The sequence below is a fragment of the Excalfactoria chinensis genome, chromosome Z (genome assembly GCF_039878825.1).
Source record: "Excalfactoria chinensis isolate bCotChi1 chromosome Z, bCotChi1.hap2, whole genome shotgun sequence".
NCBI lineage: Eukaryota > Metazoa > Chordata > Aves > Galliformes > Phasianidae > Excalfactoria > Excalfactoria chinensis.
The window spans coordinates 11554246-11572313 of record NC_092857.1 but is presented as its reverse complement, the minus strand read 5'-3'; the positions used below and the strand labels follow the sequence as shown (position 1 = coordinate 11572313).

General features: G+C 40.3%; 1 protein-coding gene across 1 annotated transcript in view; it reads right to left on the bottom strand.

Annotated features, from left to right (window-relative positions):
- Nucleotides 1-18068, bottom strand: part of EGFLAM (EGF like, fibronectin type III and laminin G domains) — a 73670-nt gene that overhangs the window by 41752 nt on the left and 13850 nt on the right. The window contains exons 2-6 of the mRNA XM_072359464.1: nucleotides 12369-12478; nucleotides 10548-10631; nucleotides 8852-8878; nucleotides 4883-5000; nucleotides 4195-4330 (exon numbers count right to left, since the gene is read on the bottom strand). Of these exons, the coding sequence (XP_072215565.1) occupies nucleotides 4195-4330; nucleotides 4883-5000; nucleotides 8852-8878; nucleotides 10548-10631; nucleotides 12369-12478 (475 nt within the window). The remainder of the gene's footprint in view (nucleotides 1-4194; nucleotides 4331-4882; nucleotides 5001-8851; nucleotides 8879-10547; nucleotides 10632-12368; nucleotides 12479-18068) is intronic.

The following is an 18068-nucleotide window of genomic DNA, read 5'->3' as shown; positions in this document are numbered from 1 at the left end:
AACCACAGGCTAGTCTTCAACTTCACTGTTTCTCATATGACTTTCTTCTACAGAAATGAATAACAGAGGAAATGTCTGCAAATGTGTAAGTATCTGCAGCTGAAGGAGAGGGGAAAAAAAAAAAGAGATTTATCACTAGAACTTTGCTATTTCTCCAGAACATTCCCTGTGTGAACAAATCGGTACAAGACGATAAAATGGCAAACAGATGGAGAGAGGAACACAGTGAACTCATATGCTCAGGGCAGCCAACTCTTGTGTTTTCTAAGCTTGAATATTTTGCTGAATTTCACTTCAAGTCAACTTTTACACTAGAAGGGCTCATTTTGATGCCACTTTCCTCATCTTCTCACAGAGACACTTCCCCTGGACTAGCAGAATGTTTGTATCCAGACAGGACCTTGCAGGGATGCTCCAGGGGATATCTGTACAAGAGGTATTTTCTGCTCTGGAAGAACAGCAGTGCGTCTCCATACAGAAACACTCTGCAGTAAGAATCTCACCAATGACAGAGTCAAAGTGTTTTTAAAATAACTGATTTATAGGTAAAGTTATTAGGACTGAACAGATATAAACTGAGTGCAGAACTCTGACCCAGCTATGCCCAAAAACATTTGGATTTTTGCTCTGCATTATTGTCTGGGGATTTGTTCAGCACATAAAGAAAATATTTCTGACATGGAGAACAGCAACATTACTCTCATTTTAGCTTTCTTTTAAAAATCAACTGAAAATGACTTAAGAGCGAAATATGTGCTGCTAATCAGTTTTACAAGGTTTTTGATTGATTACTTATGCCATGTTTCTATTCACAACAAGTACCATGTTCAGCCTACAAAATATTTTTTAAGATATACCTACAGAAAATAAATAAAATACATTCTTACTTAGTACGGAAAATATTGAGAGTAGAAAAAAAATGCATCACAGGATATTATTTTTAGTAATTAATTGCTTTGTTTTAACACTTACTATAAAACAACCTAACCAATATTCCAGGTCAACTGAGGAAAAAAATAAAATAAATAGACAATATTCCAGCCTTATTCTTCTGTAAAATGTTATGCTGATGTTAACATCATTAAACATTTCCTTCTTAATTTCTACTTCTACTATTTCTCTTTATTCATTAATTATCTTTTCAGGTATTTAAACCTTTCAGACTGTTAGGTAAGAGTAAAACCAGAAGTATCTGTTTCATGAGTTAACCAGGAAAACTGAAAAAAAAAATATGTTTGTTTTTTGTTTTGCAGGGATTTAGGAGGAGTTTCTCCATCAGAACTGTTGTTTTGTGTTTTTTGCAAGTGAAAGCAATAATTGAACACCTACAACACCTGTGGTCTGGAAGTTCACAGCTGAGTTAGTTAAAAATTACAATTTCTATTGTATACAAAAGTATAACAGCCCTGTGTTCAGCTCTTCTCTAACTATAGGATGAAAAGGCTTGTATATTCAAATCATTCCTACTGGGAAAGAGCCAAGCTTTGCCTTAGATGTTTTTAACAAGCTTCAGCATGAGATATTCAAATATGACAACCCAATATACTGCAGCACCAAGGACAGGCAGACAGAGCAGAATGGATTCAATAATTAGACATGTGGGTATTCAGGTGAAAATACCTGATGTTTTTGAGAAAGTTCTTTTCAGTAACTTATGAACAGAAACACACACAACCTTAAAGCCGAGGGTGATGCTACACAGACTTTCATAAGAACTTTTTTTTATCATGAAATTTTTTTAGCATAAACAACAGAAAATTTACACTGAGCTTCCAACAATCCCATGAGTTGTCTCAATTTCAACATATTCTTTTGTGCATTCCCCATGAACTGTGTTGATAAGAGTAAGGCCTACATTCAAACTCCTGATCTCAAGCACTTAACCAAGCTGAGAGTGTGGTCTCCTTGGGAGTACTTATAGTCAAGAGCAGAGCAGATCTTGAGTTATCCCTCTTCATCACACATCTGAAATCACTCTCTACTACCCCCTGCAGCAAACTAAAACATCCCCAGGGAAACCATGCAAGTGTCAAAAAAGTCTCAAATTCAGACCTCAAGCAGAAGGAGACAGTAGGTTATCTCTGGTTCTGAGGACATTCTGTAGGTGCAAGCAATTAGTGTACAAAATGTCCATGAGTTTTCAACACCCAGTATCACAACTGAGCAAATAAAAAGACCTTTCCTTCATCTCAGTCTCTCAGTTTGGTTCCTGTATGGTGAAAGTAATAGAAGTTGGTCCTGAGGGGATTGAAATGATGGAAACCATGTCATAGCTTCTAGAGGCTTTGCTGCACCCACAAAAAATTACAGATATGCATTAAGTTATTAACTTTGCAAAAAAAGCTCAGTGTGATATCTAAACTGTATTTCTTTAGTACCAGATGACTGCACTGTTTTGTTCTGGTTTTTCACTGGTCTAATTTCAACAGCTTTAACTCGTGTTAATGCTGTTCATAGAAGTAGAATCTACATGGAGCAAAAGATAATGAAGCTTAAATCTTTACTTCTAACTATATTAGCACTTACGGCTCATTGAACTTTCTCCAAATACATACTCAAGCTTCCAAGTCTAAGAGAGCATAATCCCACATTTAACAGGAATACTTTAGAACTCAAACTAAACAGTATAATCAAAACACTGTGCTGTTAGCAGATTCTTTCCCAAAGTCTAAAAACAACAAAACACTGAAATTTCAGTACCTCACATATCTTGACTTAAACAGTGAAGCAATTTTCTCCTCTCCATCTGAACGAAAACATTTAAAGGTGTGCTTTCAACACATCAAGTGGAAATGATGATGCCCACTTCACCCATTAGTGGGCCCCTCGCTCTGTGAAAATGTGTAGACTCTACTTTCCAGTAAAAGAACACAGGCGACTGATGCAGTCAATCAAAACCCAACAAAATCCCTTTCCTATCTAATGAATAGATGATCATTAAGAAATGAAGAAGCAAGACATATGGCCAGAAAACAATTACATAGGAAAAATAGTTACTGGAAAAATTGCATGGTCACATGATGACCATAATGCATCTTCAGCCCTCGTGTTTTGCATCCCAATGCAATGAATATTGGGTGGTTTCCCAATGCATATGAGGCATTTTAATTCTAACACAAAGTCCAACGTAAGTTCACTAGTGTGTTTACAACTTGGGAATTCTTCACACTGTATTGGTATCTTCTATATTGTAATCATACACTGAAAGTCAATGTTTTTTCTTGCTTGTTTTTGCAACAAAAAATCTTTTTAAAAATGAGTGTTTTTTCTGAAGAATTACTTTTTGACCTTTGCAGCTTAGAGCAGATAAAGAAGCAATTCTCTCTTCTTTTGTGGGAACCTCAAATAAAACCTGTCATCACATGTTTTTCAAAGGGTTAAGCTTCCAAAGGCTGAATTTTGCACTCACAGTAAAGATAAACAGAGGGACAAGCATGTGAAAATAAATAAGATTTGAATACAAATATTAGATTCTGCAAGCATATGAACAGCCAGATATAGATACTTGTTTGTGCGTGCATATAATATCACCTGCTCCCGACCTATTACATACATCTTACAAAGCAACTCACTTACCAGCTTCTCACAGTTTAGTATTACTACCACAAAACTTAGAGAGTTCAACATAAAAGCAAAAGCAAAAATAAACAGCAAAAAACACCCACAAATTAAAGTCAACACTTCATGGACAGTTGATCAGTGCAGGGGTAAAACAGCAAATCAGAGTCCTGCAACTCAAGACTTCAAACACTCCCGTCAGTTAAAAGAAACCAACAAAATGAGTCTACAGCCCCTGCGTTTTTCCCTGTAGCAGCCAAAGGCACATTTGCTCATGGAGATCACTCCACCACAAGCTCTTCTCTCAGCACGTTTCAACAGAAGCTGATGACAGGAGAAGCTTAAAACTTAATTTATCCAGGCTTTTATTAGAGGAAACATATTAAACTAGACACTTTTTTCTTTCATCAGAAGGTAGGGCATACTGCTGATTTTATATCAATTTTGATTATTTCTAGATTGTCTTTAAATTTTCATGGTAATTCAAAATATATTGAGAGTGAAACCTAGCATACTATATACAGTAATAAATAAATAACAAGAAGTAGTTTGATAGCACGGTTTAGGAAAAAAAACAAAACAAAACAAAACTATAGCACGCCACCACTGAAATTCAGTTTCCACTGACAAACTCACCTGATAAACTCCACCATGTAGTACTGTATGGGAGAGCTTCCTTCACTGGCTCCAGGTTTCCAGGATAATGCAACTTCCGAATCAGAAACAACAACAATCTGGGGCTGATAGGGTGGTGCAGGGGGCATGCAGTTATCTGCGGGAAGAAATGCAGAACAGCATTAGAGACATGAATGGACTTATATGCACAGTAACCCAAATTCACAGACTTAGGAATCAAATCTATATGCTTTTTCCCTCCCTTGTTGCCCCTCTAAAACTCTACATCGATGGAAAATCAACAGTAAAGTATTGCAATGCTGCATGTAACTGGGGCTTGGGTGACAGATCTGCAAGTGCTAACGTAAAAAGAAACCTTACCTCAAATAGTCTAGCAGGAATTTATTGAAGATTCATAACATCAGATGGGTATGAATCATCTAGGCTGGAAACACCTTCAAGATCACCAGATCCAATCACCATCCTGACCTATCGAGTCCCATCACCAAGCAGTGTCTCACAGTGGCTATTTCAACATGTCTCTTAAATACCTCTGCTGACAGTAAATTGTTTCTAATCACTTTGCTATCACAGCTCATCCTGCCCCCTGCTCACTCACTGCTTTGGGCAAATTGAGAATTGCACACTTAGCATTTGCTTGCCAAGCTGATCCTGCCCTGACAGCTTCACAACAGAATGCAGAGTTTACCTCGGGATAAGGTTGTCACATCTCTGGGCATGCTGGGTCGTCCCTTCCCTGCCCAGCCATAGGCTCCAACACTAACGCGATGTGGGGTGCCAGGTTTCAAATCTCCAATAACAACTTCCTACCAGAGTAAAGAGAAAACAAGATAAAAGAATTATGAAAGCCCTTACACGCAACTGCAAGGGTCACTGGGATCTGACACGATGTTTTCCATGCAGCCTCCTGGGAGGGCTGCTGCTTTCCAGCCCTGCTCAGAAAAAAACATGAAGGTCACCATGTGCTTCCTCTCAAGCTGCAGTTCCACCTCTGGGGAATACATTGAGCTGATCTGGACCCACTTCTCAGCATAACTCTCAGGGCTGTTTGTGTCCCCTGTCATGCTTTTGCTGGTCAAGTTGAAGTCACATACTATTCTCTCCCTTGAGCCAATTGCTGGCCTTTGTTAACAGTGTGGTGCATTTTTCATTTTTAAAATTTTTATTTTTTAAATTGAGACCATAGGAGCTTCTGAAAATAAAGCAGTGCGAAGCCATGTGAACTGACAATCTTGAATTTCTCATAGAGCAGAGGCTAATCTCAGCGCCTCTCACGATACTCCCAGCTGGCTGTTCTCTTCATTCTACCAGCCTTGACCACTTCCCTGTTTTGTCCTTTTGCCATAAACACAGAAAGGTTAACCCACAAACAGCTACCACGCGGAAGGCAACGCTGTCCTCCACAGAAACTTCTCCAGAATATTTTTCAGAGGAACCCACTAAATTCTTCCAGAAAGTAGTCAATGATGTTATCATAAAAAAAATATGTTTTTTTAAAAAATATCTACATAAAATTTCAGAGTTCATTACATGTAGCCTATCTGTAGATGAAAATTCCAGATTTATTAATTTTGACACCACACTCAAGTAAACAGTTTATATGTCTCAGATTGCTTTGCTGTGAAAAAATAAAAATTAAAAAAAATGCAGTTATGGAAAACTGTTGTACAGAGAATGTTTTTGGTTTTCATTCTCTGATATTAAAAACATTATTCACAGAGCACGTGGAAGTGTAGAGATCTTCTTTCACTTCAAGCTCAGACAGACTTTAAATCTGCATTTCCAGTTGCAGCAAAATAGTAAACAATCCTAGAATTTTATTATCTGCTAAATGTCCTCATGATGGCCTTTTGGACAAACTTTCCCTTTCTGTTCTTTGGGGAACATATTTCATTACTACAACATCATTTAACAACACCCTGCCATCTGTCATTTCACTAGCCACGGTTTTGGAGCTCTATCACTAATTTCCTATTACCAAAACTGCCTGACCATTATCCTGTTTTTCCATTCTTCCCCCTCGATCTGCTTAAGTGATTTGGATTAATCTGAGAGAGATGATAACAATTCTGAAAAAGAAACTTCATGTGGAGAATTAGTGACAATGCTCAAATGAATGTATTTACCTATTTAGCTGAAGTGTCTGCGATCGTTCCAAATATGACCTGAAATGATGGCTGCTGAAAACCCATCACCTCTGCCCATGAGCAATATTGATGCTCCTGACACTCTACCCACCTTGTCATACATACTGTCTGTTTGTACTTAAATTGTGTGTACTTGTTCCTGAAAGTATCTTATAATAAAAAATCCTCCATTATGTGTCTGATTCTCTGATTGCTTTCACACTATTCAAGAACTTGGCCTCAAAAAAAAAAAAAAAAAAAAAAAAAAAAAAAAAAAAAAAATAGTGAGATGTTTATATACATTTGCCTCTTAACTTGCTTCACAAGTCAAATCTGCAGTAAACTAAACAGAACAGGCCCCATTGACTTCAAGGCCAAACAAAATCAAAGTCCTACTGGGGTATTTAGGTTCAACATATTTGTTCTCAAAACCTCAGTGAACTGCTTTCTTCTGCTTTTATTTAGGGGAAGGGCATTAAAATAAAGTTTGTTGCATCTCAGAGGAGACAGCAGCCCCACAGACAGGGAATTTGGGTGCTGTATGGAAAGGTCAGCTCACAATCATTGTATCTTATCCCTTCACTATCTTGAGATTGCTTCTGCATTTTGAAACAGGGCACACAAAACAGAACACTACATTCCTAATGAAGCTTCATTAACATCAACTACACTTTCCTGTCTTACATGACACTCATACTAAAACCCTGCAGAATGACATCTGGCACTTTCATTACAATCTCACATTCTTCAACAGTGTGAAGCAATGCGATGCCTTTTCTGCAGTAGGGGAATCAGGTGCAGGCAGGAATTGTGTTCCTCCCTGCCTTGTGCTCCCGCCAGCTGTGCTGAACAATTTTGTGGGCTGCACTCAAAGTTGCTTCACAGAAACCTGGAAAGTAAATTATTTTCCAGATAAAATCTGTTTTCCATTTTGTTTGGTTTTAATATGAAAAAGAAGAACCAACAAAAAAGAAAGAAAGCCCACGCAGATTACAGTATCGCCGAAGAAGCAGAGCTGGTTGTGATGACATTTGATCCTCCTACCAACCTTTCCCTGGTCTCAGCTACTCATTCTCCACTTTGTACCTGTGTGCTTGGCAATCATGTAGGCAGCACTGTTGGTCTCTACCTCTCTGTGTCTGACCTAAAAGCCTCCCACTTCTAAAGCACACTAATTGTTCTTGCCTTTATATATACAAACGTGCCCAGCTTCATGAATACTGGCCCAGCAGAACAAAGTCTTAGTAAACAGCACTGCTTCAGCACCTCTACAGGCTGCTGTCATGTATACATTCTATATGATAGGATGATGCAGTGCAGATACAGGAATCTACCCGTTTTGCTAATGCATAGGCACATGCACACAGGAAGAGTCAATCTCACGACAGTCTCACGGAGTCCAGAGAAGTTTCTGATAAAGCAGTAGAATTGTACCCACACCAGCAGAGGAGGCTTGGTGATGGAAATACATACAAATTATGCAGACTTAACCACAAAGCTCTTGCAGATTTCTCTTGCATTTGGTATGAATATAACAGAAAGTATTTCAGCAAGAACACCACTTCCTGGGGATTAATGACAGCTGGGAGCTGATTAATCCCAGTCAGTCACATTCTTCACATGTACCCCTCACAAGTGTTATTTTTATCAAGCAGAAAACAGGGCCCAGCCTGGAGCTCCAACTCCAAAATGCCACAGTTCAAATGTGGGATTGAACCAGACAGCCCTGTCTCAGGCGTGTCCCGAGGTCTCATCTGAACAGCCTCCTCTCAGCCCAGCCTCTCTTAGTTAAGACAGTGAAAGCTGTGCCAGACCCACTGACTTTACTGGATTTCTTCATTTTTGAACACATCTCAGAAAAAATAAATAAATAAATAAATAAAGTGCAGGAGTTTGTTGATATTTCAGTGTTTAACTGAAATCTCTGCCTTTATCCTAAACAAAGCCAAGCACTTCCTCCTCCACAATAAGACCAATCTGTTTACTGCTCATAGGAAGCAGAATGAACAGGGCTGGAAATAATTAATGTGAATGCTCACCAGCTGCAAACTCGTTTCAGACTTATTTTATAGGAGCTGCTGGTCTTCCAGTCCTCTTCCTGGACATCAGCACTTCTGTCCTCTCTATTTCCTCCTCCTCTCCCACTGGTGGGTGCTGTCCCTCCCTGTGTGTCTGCCAGCCTTGGTGTTCTGATCTCTTCTAAGTCTTCACTATCTGAATATAGCTGACATTTTCTTACACAAGCAAAACATCCACAAACACTTTGAAAGACAGAATGAAGAATTTATCCATCCTTAAAAGTGGAACTACTATACCCATACACACATTCCCCATCTTTACCTCCGGATTTTGAGCTTTAGTCACTACTTTTTTGACTACAAAAGATCCTGTCTAAGTGCTAACTAGAACCAATGTTTGAGATCAACAGGGAGATACTTTTGAGGCTCAATCTACAGAAAGCTCAGATCAGAAAAGTTTGGTCTTATTTTAAATCATAGCTGTGACTGAGCCTCGATTGAAGCAATACTTACAAAAATTGCTTGTCCTTCAAGTTGACCCTAGAAAAAATCAGAACAGGATTTGTTAATGAAGTAACACACTAAGAAGACACACAAGTAATGGGTCAGCAAAGAAAAACAAGGTCAGTACTGCATCAAATGGTATTATTTGAGTCTATTATTTACCTGTGAGTGCAGGGATACAGACTCTTTTCCCAGGGAGTAAGAGTTACTGTTGTGAGAATAATAACAATAAAAATATGCTGTCTGATCTTCACTGGCACTACCAGCAAGAATGCTATTTGATGGGTTGAAAAAAACTAAGTGAGAAATACATAAAGACGAGAGGGGAGAAAATAATGTGTCAATCAACAAATTACATATCATGGCCATGAGGTACTTCCACTTGTCTTGATCCCAGAAAGCTATAGGAGTCAGAGCCAAAACTGGTTGACTGCTGGAAATCTGAGCAATTCTCTCCCCCTTACTTCCTACAGGGAAAGCTGCTGAGCACTGCCCAGTGTGGACCAGAGAGAAGCAGTGAATGTATGTCATGGAACGGCAAATGGGGAGGCTAAGGAAATAGAGGCAAGGAAATAAAGAAGAAAGAAAATGAGCCGGAGGAAGAAAAAAATCAAGCTGTAAATAGGGACCACAAAATAAAGATCCTGCAATGCTGTATGTGCACACATAATGTTTTGATTCCTGTGCTGGTAGTATTGCTGTCTCAGGGACAGACTGCTCTTTACAGAGTGCATTGCGGAAGTGTTCCCTCACTGCATCTGCACCAAGATGCTGCTCCGCCCTCTGTCTGAGCCAAGGCTGGAAAATTGCTGAAAAGTGCCTTGCTCTACTCAAAGAGCAGGTTCCCCCCAGTAAGGGGATGCTAGTATTTCATAACAACTTTTTAAATGCAGAGAACATTAAAACGATCCAGGAGCAAAGAGGGATTGCCTCCATCTCAGCACTAATTGCAGCAGAAGAGGATGGTCAGCATTCCTTTGTGAGTGGAAATGGAAGGTGAAATTGAACAGAGAAAGAAGAGAAAAAAAGTAAGAGTGTAGAGGGCAGGTAAAAGGAAAAAAAGAACTAAAGGAAAGGGGAATAATAGGAAGCAATGAGAAAAAGAAGTGCTTGTGAGAACCAAAGAAATGGAAGTTGAGGGATCTTCTATGGCATAGACTTGCACAAATACAACAAAACAGCACAATTAATCTTTAAATTCCATAGTTTGGGAGGCAACAGCCCCACAGAGAGACCAAAAAACAAACAAACAAACAAAAACAAACAAAAAAAACAAACAAAAACAAAAACAAAACAAACAGAAAACTTTGAAAACTACTTGTCCCCTTTAACTTGTGCACTCATCTGCGGCAGACCCTGCAACATACACGAAATGATATACAGGTTAATTGCTGCACAAATTCTCTTCCCTGTGTGAAAGTGCACAGTTGAACTCCAGAGTTCTCTTTCAATAGACACCAGAGGTCAGTACTTGTAAGATACCAGCAACTTCCAAAATTTTATGTAACAAGTTAGCCAAACAATGAGGAGAAAATTGTATTGGTCCTCCAAGTGGGTTACTGAAAAGCTTTGTGGTTTCTTTTTTGCTCAATGCCCAGAGCAGATTTGGGGCTCTGGTCTCCCATGTAATTCACAGCAACCAGGGAGCTTCAGGTTCCCACTTGCACGTTCCACTCTTCTGCTCTGACTGCTGATGAACACTCACCATGCTCAGCATATCCAGGCTCAGGGGAACATCATGTGAGAGCTGCTTAACTGCTTTGTCACCTTCAACCTCTGAGTAGAACACCTTGCAAAGAAGATAAAGTGTTTAATGCAATAACGCAGTGCTGCACAATGATTTAAAAACAACTGCAATGTTATCACTTTCTAAACAGCAATTAAGTCTGTGATTCCTTACACTCTCAAAACCCATGAAAAGCTAACATCCTTTAATATTACCTTCATGTTTGCTGAAATTTTTAGCATAACCAAAGGCCACCATCGTGGGATGTTTATGTTAATCTTATGTGAAATATGGCCCACCACACAGTGCACTCTTGAACTGATTTGTGTGCATGATTTGCCCACGATCAATTTGGACATCTGTGACTTTGTAGGACTGTTTGGTGTTTTACTTCATATAAAGAAGACATTATGTGATTATGCCTCTATCAAAATTGCTGTGTCATAAATGTCTTCCTTCATGTCTGTTGCTGCATACAGGAAATTAATGAACCAGAAAGAATTTGATTTTGCATGCAGACACTGAGGTGCCAGAGGGTCAAATGCTAGCATAAAGTGAAGAGGGTTTGCATACAGAACAATTAATACTAGGTTCGTCATTGCATGCATGAGCTCGAGAGTTAAAAATAAACTGAGACATGAATATTTTCATCTACTTAGTGAGTAGTGAAAAATACAGTCTGTGACTATGATGTTCTGTAACTGCTCTGAAAAATATTGCAACTTGGAGAAACATTATTTAAACTGGCAGCATTTGCAAGTAGTCAGTGTCCCTTTTTTGGAGCTGACACCTGTACCATTAGCAATATTCCTCCTACACTTACCTCTCCTGTGACTTGCACAGTTCTGTGTGCTGCATCTTCCTAACCATAAAAACAACCCTGCAGTTGAATTGGATTACTGTCATCTACACAGCCATGGGATGAACGGGATGAGTATCAAAAACAACAGTTTCTAGAAGTCGTCTCACCCTTGTAGTATATGTTAATACTACTAAAGATAGTCTTGTATGATTTGTGTAAAACTGAGTATTGTGTTCTGTTCACTTGTACTGGAAAATCTGAATCTTTTCATCGACTAACACTAACAAAATGAAAAAAGTTCCTTTTTTTTTTTTTTTTTTTTTGTGCTAATTCCTCTCTGATTAACATCTGTTTGTCAACCAAATTTCATAGTCCTGGAATAGCAATTGAAGGAAAATCTAATGAATATCCTTTTTGTGGCAGTTTCTGCCCTTTGTTTTCCTGTTTGCATGCTCAGTGCCCAGTTTAGGCTAGCCACTCTAAGTGTGCAGAGGGAAACTGGGGGAGGATCTGGAGGTTCCAGAACTGCTGGCTGAAACAGGAAAACCAATAGCTTCTCTGACATGTAATGTTAAAGATGTAAAGAGGCAAAGAGACAGGGTATAGAATAGTGTGTACTGCAGAAGTACTTCTCAGGCTGAAGGATCCAAACAGACCTTAAATCAACATGACCTCTTTTCATTTGCACAGTGTAGTATCAACCTGCTCTGTTGTAATTCACTGCTTTATCAGCTGCAGAGACCATTGAGACGCTTGCATGGAAACCACCAAAGAAAAGCAATCTATATTAAAAGCCACTGGCATCCAACCCAAACACCCATCATAGTTCCCTTTTAATATACATGTTTCTTGAAGTTACAGTTCCATCAGTTCACGTCATTTGCTCCCTGAACACCTTCCTGGCAGTGTGTTATTTGTGGAGAGCAAATGTTTTGCTCTGATGTGCATGTGCACAGGTTTGAGGCTGCTCTCTGCTAACAGCATAAGGGATCACTTACTGTATATCCTGTGATGGTGCTTGCGTGCTGTTTTGGCATCCTCCATTGCACACTGAAAGCTGTGCAGTTCAGTGAATCCAGCAGTATGTCTAGAGGAGGTCCCAGTCTATCTGCTCAAAACAAAAAGACATTATATAAGAATCCATAAGACAGAAAAATGGTCACCCGGCATCAACTATTCATAAAGAGTCCTGTGTTGCCTTCTTTAAGAACTGCTAGACATGAACTGTTACTTGTATGTCACAGAATCATATATAATCATGGAGTCACAGAATCACAGAATGGTTTGGGTTGGAAAGAATATTAAGAGCCCACCCAGTTCCATCCCCCTGCTGTGGGCTGACTGTCTCCACCAGCCCAGGCTGCCCAGGCCCCACCCAACCCAGCCTTGAGCACCTCCAGCAATGGGGCACCACAGTTGTCTGGGCAGCAGTGCCGTTGCCTCACTGCCCACTGAGTAAAGAAGCTCCTTGTATTATCTAACACTGATCTTCCTTCTTTTAGTTTAAAAACATTGCCCCTTGTCCTGTCACTATTTATCTGTATAAAAAGTCAGTCTCCCTCCTGTTTATAAGCTCCTCTTAATAACTAGACAGCCTTCTGGCAGGGTGTACCCTCTTCCTCTGCCAGAAGGCAGCAAGGAATGAGAGTCCAGGATTGAGGAGGGAGGAGGACATCCGATGTTTGTGCTAAGGGGTTTTTGCTCACCTCAGAACATCTCATGGACACTTCGTCCACCAGGCCTCATGTTCCTACATGTTCTGGTATAGGGAAAACTGAACCAAGACAAAACCAATGAGACATCCTCAGCCCTTTGATGCTTTGGCACAGGCTGAGAAACCTTCCTTATGGGCCAGCAAGAGGTCTCCAGGTGACCATTAACCTCTGATACCTTAGTCCCTCACTCATCAGCTATAGATGGGAAAGTCAGTCGCTTAAGCAAGAAGCGAAGTTTATCATGATAAAAAAGCACAAAGAGCCCCTCAGTTCCTCCCAGTCCTTAGGTTGGTTCACTCCTCTTGACAATATTGTCATATGGCTTTGCTGATCTCACAGGACATTTCCATTTCGTTCTCTTCCCATTGCATGCTCTTGCCTTTCAGTACACTGGCAAATTTGGCTGCTTTAAAGAGAAAACACAGGAAGATCAAAAATCACTGAGGTCCATTTTTCCACTAATACCTAAGTCACTGTATTTGCTGCCTGAGAAAGGGGCAGACAGAGATGCATGTCTGCTCTGCAGCCAGAGTAAATGTGGTGCAACACAAACCTCACCCTGCTACATATGGGACCAAGGCATTCCTTGGGATGTTCCCAGTTTTCAAATACATACAGTTTATTTGGTGGAATTGTCAGAAATCCTTACCAATTAACTGAAGATAATTAGCTTAAGTAAACAAGTAAACAAATAAATAAACAAAAGCAAATGATCACTGAGGGCAGCTTTGAGAAGAAACCCCCCTATTTCTCATCAGGCCTGGGGCACCTGTGTTCAAGGTGGGCAGAGAAAATCATGAGGGTGCTGCAAACATGGATCAGGGCATGCCACAAAATAAAAAATCCTGAAATGTCCCAGAGAAAGCGGTGGCAGCAGAATAGCTTTCCTGGCTGATGAGATACAGACATTTGTTCAGAAGCCTCCATGTCCCTCATCTTGTGATCTAAGGCAGCAGCCTTCCAGCCCTTGATGTTGGGTATTTTATGGTTCCACACTGTATGCATTATGTCATCAGGACCAAGGATTTTAATACAAACTCTTCCAATCACTCATGCACTTGAAACCAAACTCATGTAACAAAGAGATGCAACAGAGAACTGATTCAAATTTTAATGTTTTAATTGTTTTAATGGCAGATTCATGCTTTCATAGGCAATGGTTTTTACTTAAGTTTTTGTATGACCTTACTTAAACAAATTGTAATGAAGGGGTAAGAAAACCTTTTTTTCCCCACTAATCCTGATAAAAAAAATCAAGAACAATCAAGCTACTGTAAAGGTAATTTTTAGATGGGAAGCAAGCTTACATCTGATTTGTCATTCCCACCAACATAGTTGATCTGAACCTGAACACAAAGCATAGCAGCTTACAGCCTCTGCTGAGTATCAATCCACTTCAATACTTGAAAAGTTAAACCAAGAGCAGACCTGATAGTCTGGCCCTTTTCATGTTGACTCTATATTTTCCCTTTGATATGAAAAATTGTTTTATGGTTTTTAACCTGATTGAGCAAGTATGAGCAGGTTAACATTTGGTTAACCACAAAAGCTTCTTGTTTTCAAGTTACCCATTACTTTCAAGTTACCCATAACTCTCAAGTTTTCAAGTTACCTTTCTCCACTACAAAAAATCCAAGACAGTGTTGGTACAATCATGAAAGGATAAATATAAATGAAGCTTAAGAGAGCCATCCTTCTTCCCCTGCTCATTCCTCACACCTGAAGTTTTAGCTGTTCTTACTGGAAAATAAATCCTGAGGACTCCAGGTGGTTGTTATGTCCTGGGCAAAGCTGCACAAGAACTTCAGCCACTGGGACGACACCAAATTTTTTCCTTTACTATTGAAACTACACAGGGAAAGAAAAAATAACTAATCCAATGAACAAACAATACACCTTCAGGAAAAAGCATAAACCAATTGTATGTTACAGTCTTGCATCTCCTACATGCCCAAGGATCTCCCTTGTCAATAAATCCTGAAAACTAATATGCTCTCTAGTATCTCCAAGAATGATTTAAGTTGGAAGGTATATTAAAGATCATCTAGTTCCAAACCACTGCATTGGGCAGAATCACCAGCCACTAGATAAGTCTGCCCAGGATCCCATCCAACCTGGCCTTGAACGCCACCATGGAGAAGTTCTTGTGGATGTAACAGGACAGTGCTCCATTTGTATGACGAAGAGGAGAAACACTCTTAGCACTCTGCCTACAGTACTTGTCCTTTTTCACTGTGATGTTCTAAGCAGAACTAATAGAATCATTCAAAACAGCTGCAGTCCACACCAGCAGGATCATACTCCACAGATCTGAGCCTCCAGTCAGAACTCTAATCTCTGTTCCAGCACTTCCCATTTCCCAAGCAGCAAAACAGGGAGCTGCAGCCTCCCTCAATAACTCCCCAGGGACATGGTCAATGTCTTCCTTCCCGAGCTTCCGGGGAATGGATGTGGAACACAGCACGTCCTGAGCTAACAAATGCAGCCAACACTTTGGGGCAGCAGAGCTGAGCAGCCCACCAGGCTTTTAAGCTTGCTCCTGAGATGCTAAGAACTACCCAGGACACTAAGGATATAATGGACAGGCAGCCCAGGGAACTGGTGGAGTCACCATCCCTGAAGGTGTCCAAGAAATGTGTAGGTGTGGCACAGAGGTCACGGTGATGATGGGCTGAGAGTTGGACAAATGATCTTAGAGGTGATTCTGTGATTCTATGATACATTCATATATTTTAATGGCCTATACAGTGTCTAGCATAAGTTCAGCCTCCCAGAGAAATGCTTGAAATGGTTTGGAGGATGGCACAGATCACAGACCATTTCCATAAGTCAGTATGTACTTATTTTGGGAAGGAAAGAAGTTCAGCCATTTACATCAGAGGGAAGCCATGGTATGCTACTTGCTCTCTGAGCCCTCACCAACTTTATTATCCTAGACTCAGTCTCATACATCTCTGATATATGGTCTGTGAGCTCTGAACACAGCAGTGTGTGCCACTTCTCTCTGCTTACCTCCTGCCCTCAGCAGCACACATCTCTGAGAATCGCATCCTACAAAAAGACAAGAGCAGCTGGAGCTGAAGTGCCTCTGTCTTAGAAACAGCAGCACTGTTAAGCAGCATTGCACATCTAGAAGTATCTTTTGATTCTTCACAGTACCTATTGAGGCAGGTTGGTACTAGAGCTGAAACATTAATAAAGGGAAACAACAACCCGGTAACTCCAACATATTCATGCCTTTCTTGTACTTCCTGTCAGTCAGACAAGTTTGTACTGGAGGCACAGTTGCTGAAATAACAAATTTAAACCAGCAATGACAAATACTCAAACAGGGCAGGCTTCAAATTCATATTCTAAAATCACTATAGACCAATAAAATTATTTACAGAAAGTATTTGGTGAATAATTTGGAATAAGAAATAAATCTGGGGGGGAAAAAAAGAAATGCAGTCCATTTGCAGACTATCTGCAAGCACAGAGAGGTAGCATCTGCTAATAAAGACCTGCCATGAATTATTCACCCAACCCTACCAAACACTATTATCTCCAGTGTGCAGATGATGAAAGAGACACAGGGTGCCAAATACTGATCTCAGTTACATTGGAGTGCAAATTGCCACTGAAGGACTGAGTCCTAGCTTACTCCAGAGAAAATGAGAGCAGGTGCTGCAGAGGTTGATATTTCCACCCTCTTTGCTCAACTCTCTGTAAAAGTCAGGGACTTTCCCTGGCCCTACAGACCTGCAGGAACTGTGCTCAAGAACCAAAAATCAGTTCAGAGCCCTGCACTTTCTTGGGAGTGGCCCCAGCCTATGCCAAATAACAATCATAGAATTGCATAATCAAAGAATTATTAAGGTTGGAAAAGAACCCTGAGGTCATATCGTCCAGCCAACAATCCACCACCACCATGGTCACTAACTGTGTCTGTAAAAGCATGCAGATATGTGGGACCATCCTGCCTGGCAGTGAGCTGCTCCTGACCACACCATGAGCCAAGAAGAGAACAAAAACCCAACCACAGCAATGCAAAGATAAGTATCTCATGCTGCACAGCTGTCCCCACAGTCTTCCACAGCCACCCTGCAGACCTTGCAACTTGTTGATAGGTGTCTGAGGACTCAGAGCCGCTTCTTGATTGCCAGACTCCACGTTTCACACAACCTATCAGAAAGCAAAGAATGTCCATTTTTGGATGAACGTTGCTTTTGTAACCATTGCAAAGGAGCTGAGAGCTCTGACACAAAGAATGTTTATGTCACAGAGATGCAAAAGATGTCACTGCTTCCAAATAGTCATACTACAACATTATATCAAAGCAGACTGTCAGCTGATCACAGCTGCTATAACATGTATCACTGCTTTACTAACAGATCATTGTGAGATAAATGCATGCCTGAGGTATTTTGCAGATGTTACAGGACACTGTGTAGTAGGCACACTAAAAATTATATTGAAACAGTTATAAACATTTATTGCTGTTTAGACAAAGGTCCTGCTTAGATGACAAAATACACTTAGTTTTCAGGCATATGGGACACATCCATGCCAAAGCATAAAATTTACAGGTTCCCCTGCTCCTGTCCCTTTGATAAGTTCATGTGCTTCAACTCTTCTCAGACAGAAAACTTGCCACAATCACAGGGTCATAGAATCCTTAGTGTTGGAAGCAACCTTTAAAGATAATTTAGTCCAGTTTCCCTGCAATGAGAAGAGACATCCACAGACAGATCAATTTGCTCAGAACATGCAGTCACAGGACTCCAACCACATCTCTGGGCAACTTGTTCCAGTGCTTTATCACCCTAATATCACCAATCAGTTCATTTGCACCGGTGAGAAACAGGTTCAGTCCTGCATCTCCCCTGGTGGGCCCATCTATTACTTGACTCAAGAAGTTGTCCTCAGTGAATTCCAGGACTGCCTACAGCTCACCATGTGAATTTTCCAGCAAATGTCTGGGTGTTTAAAGCCCAACAGGAA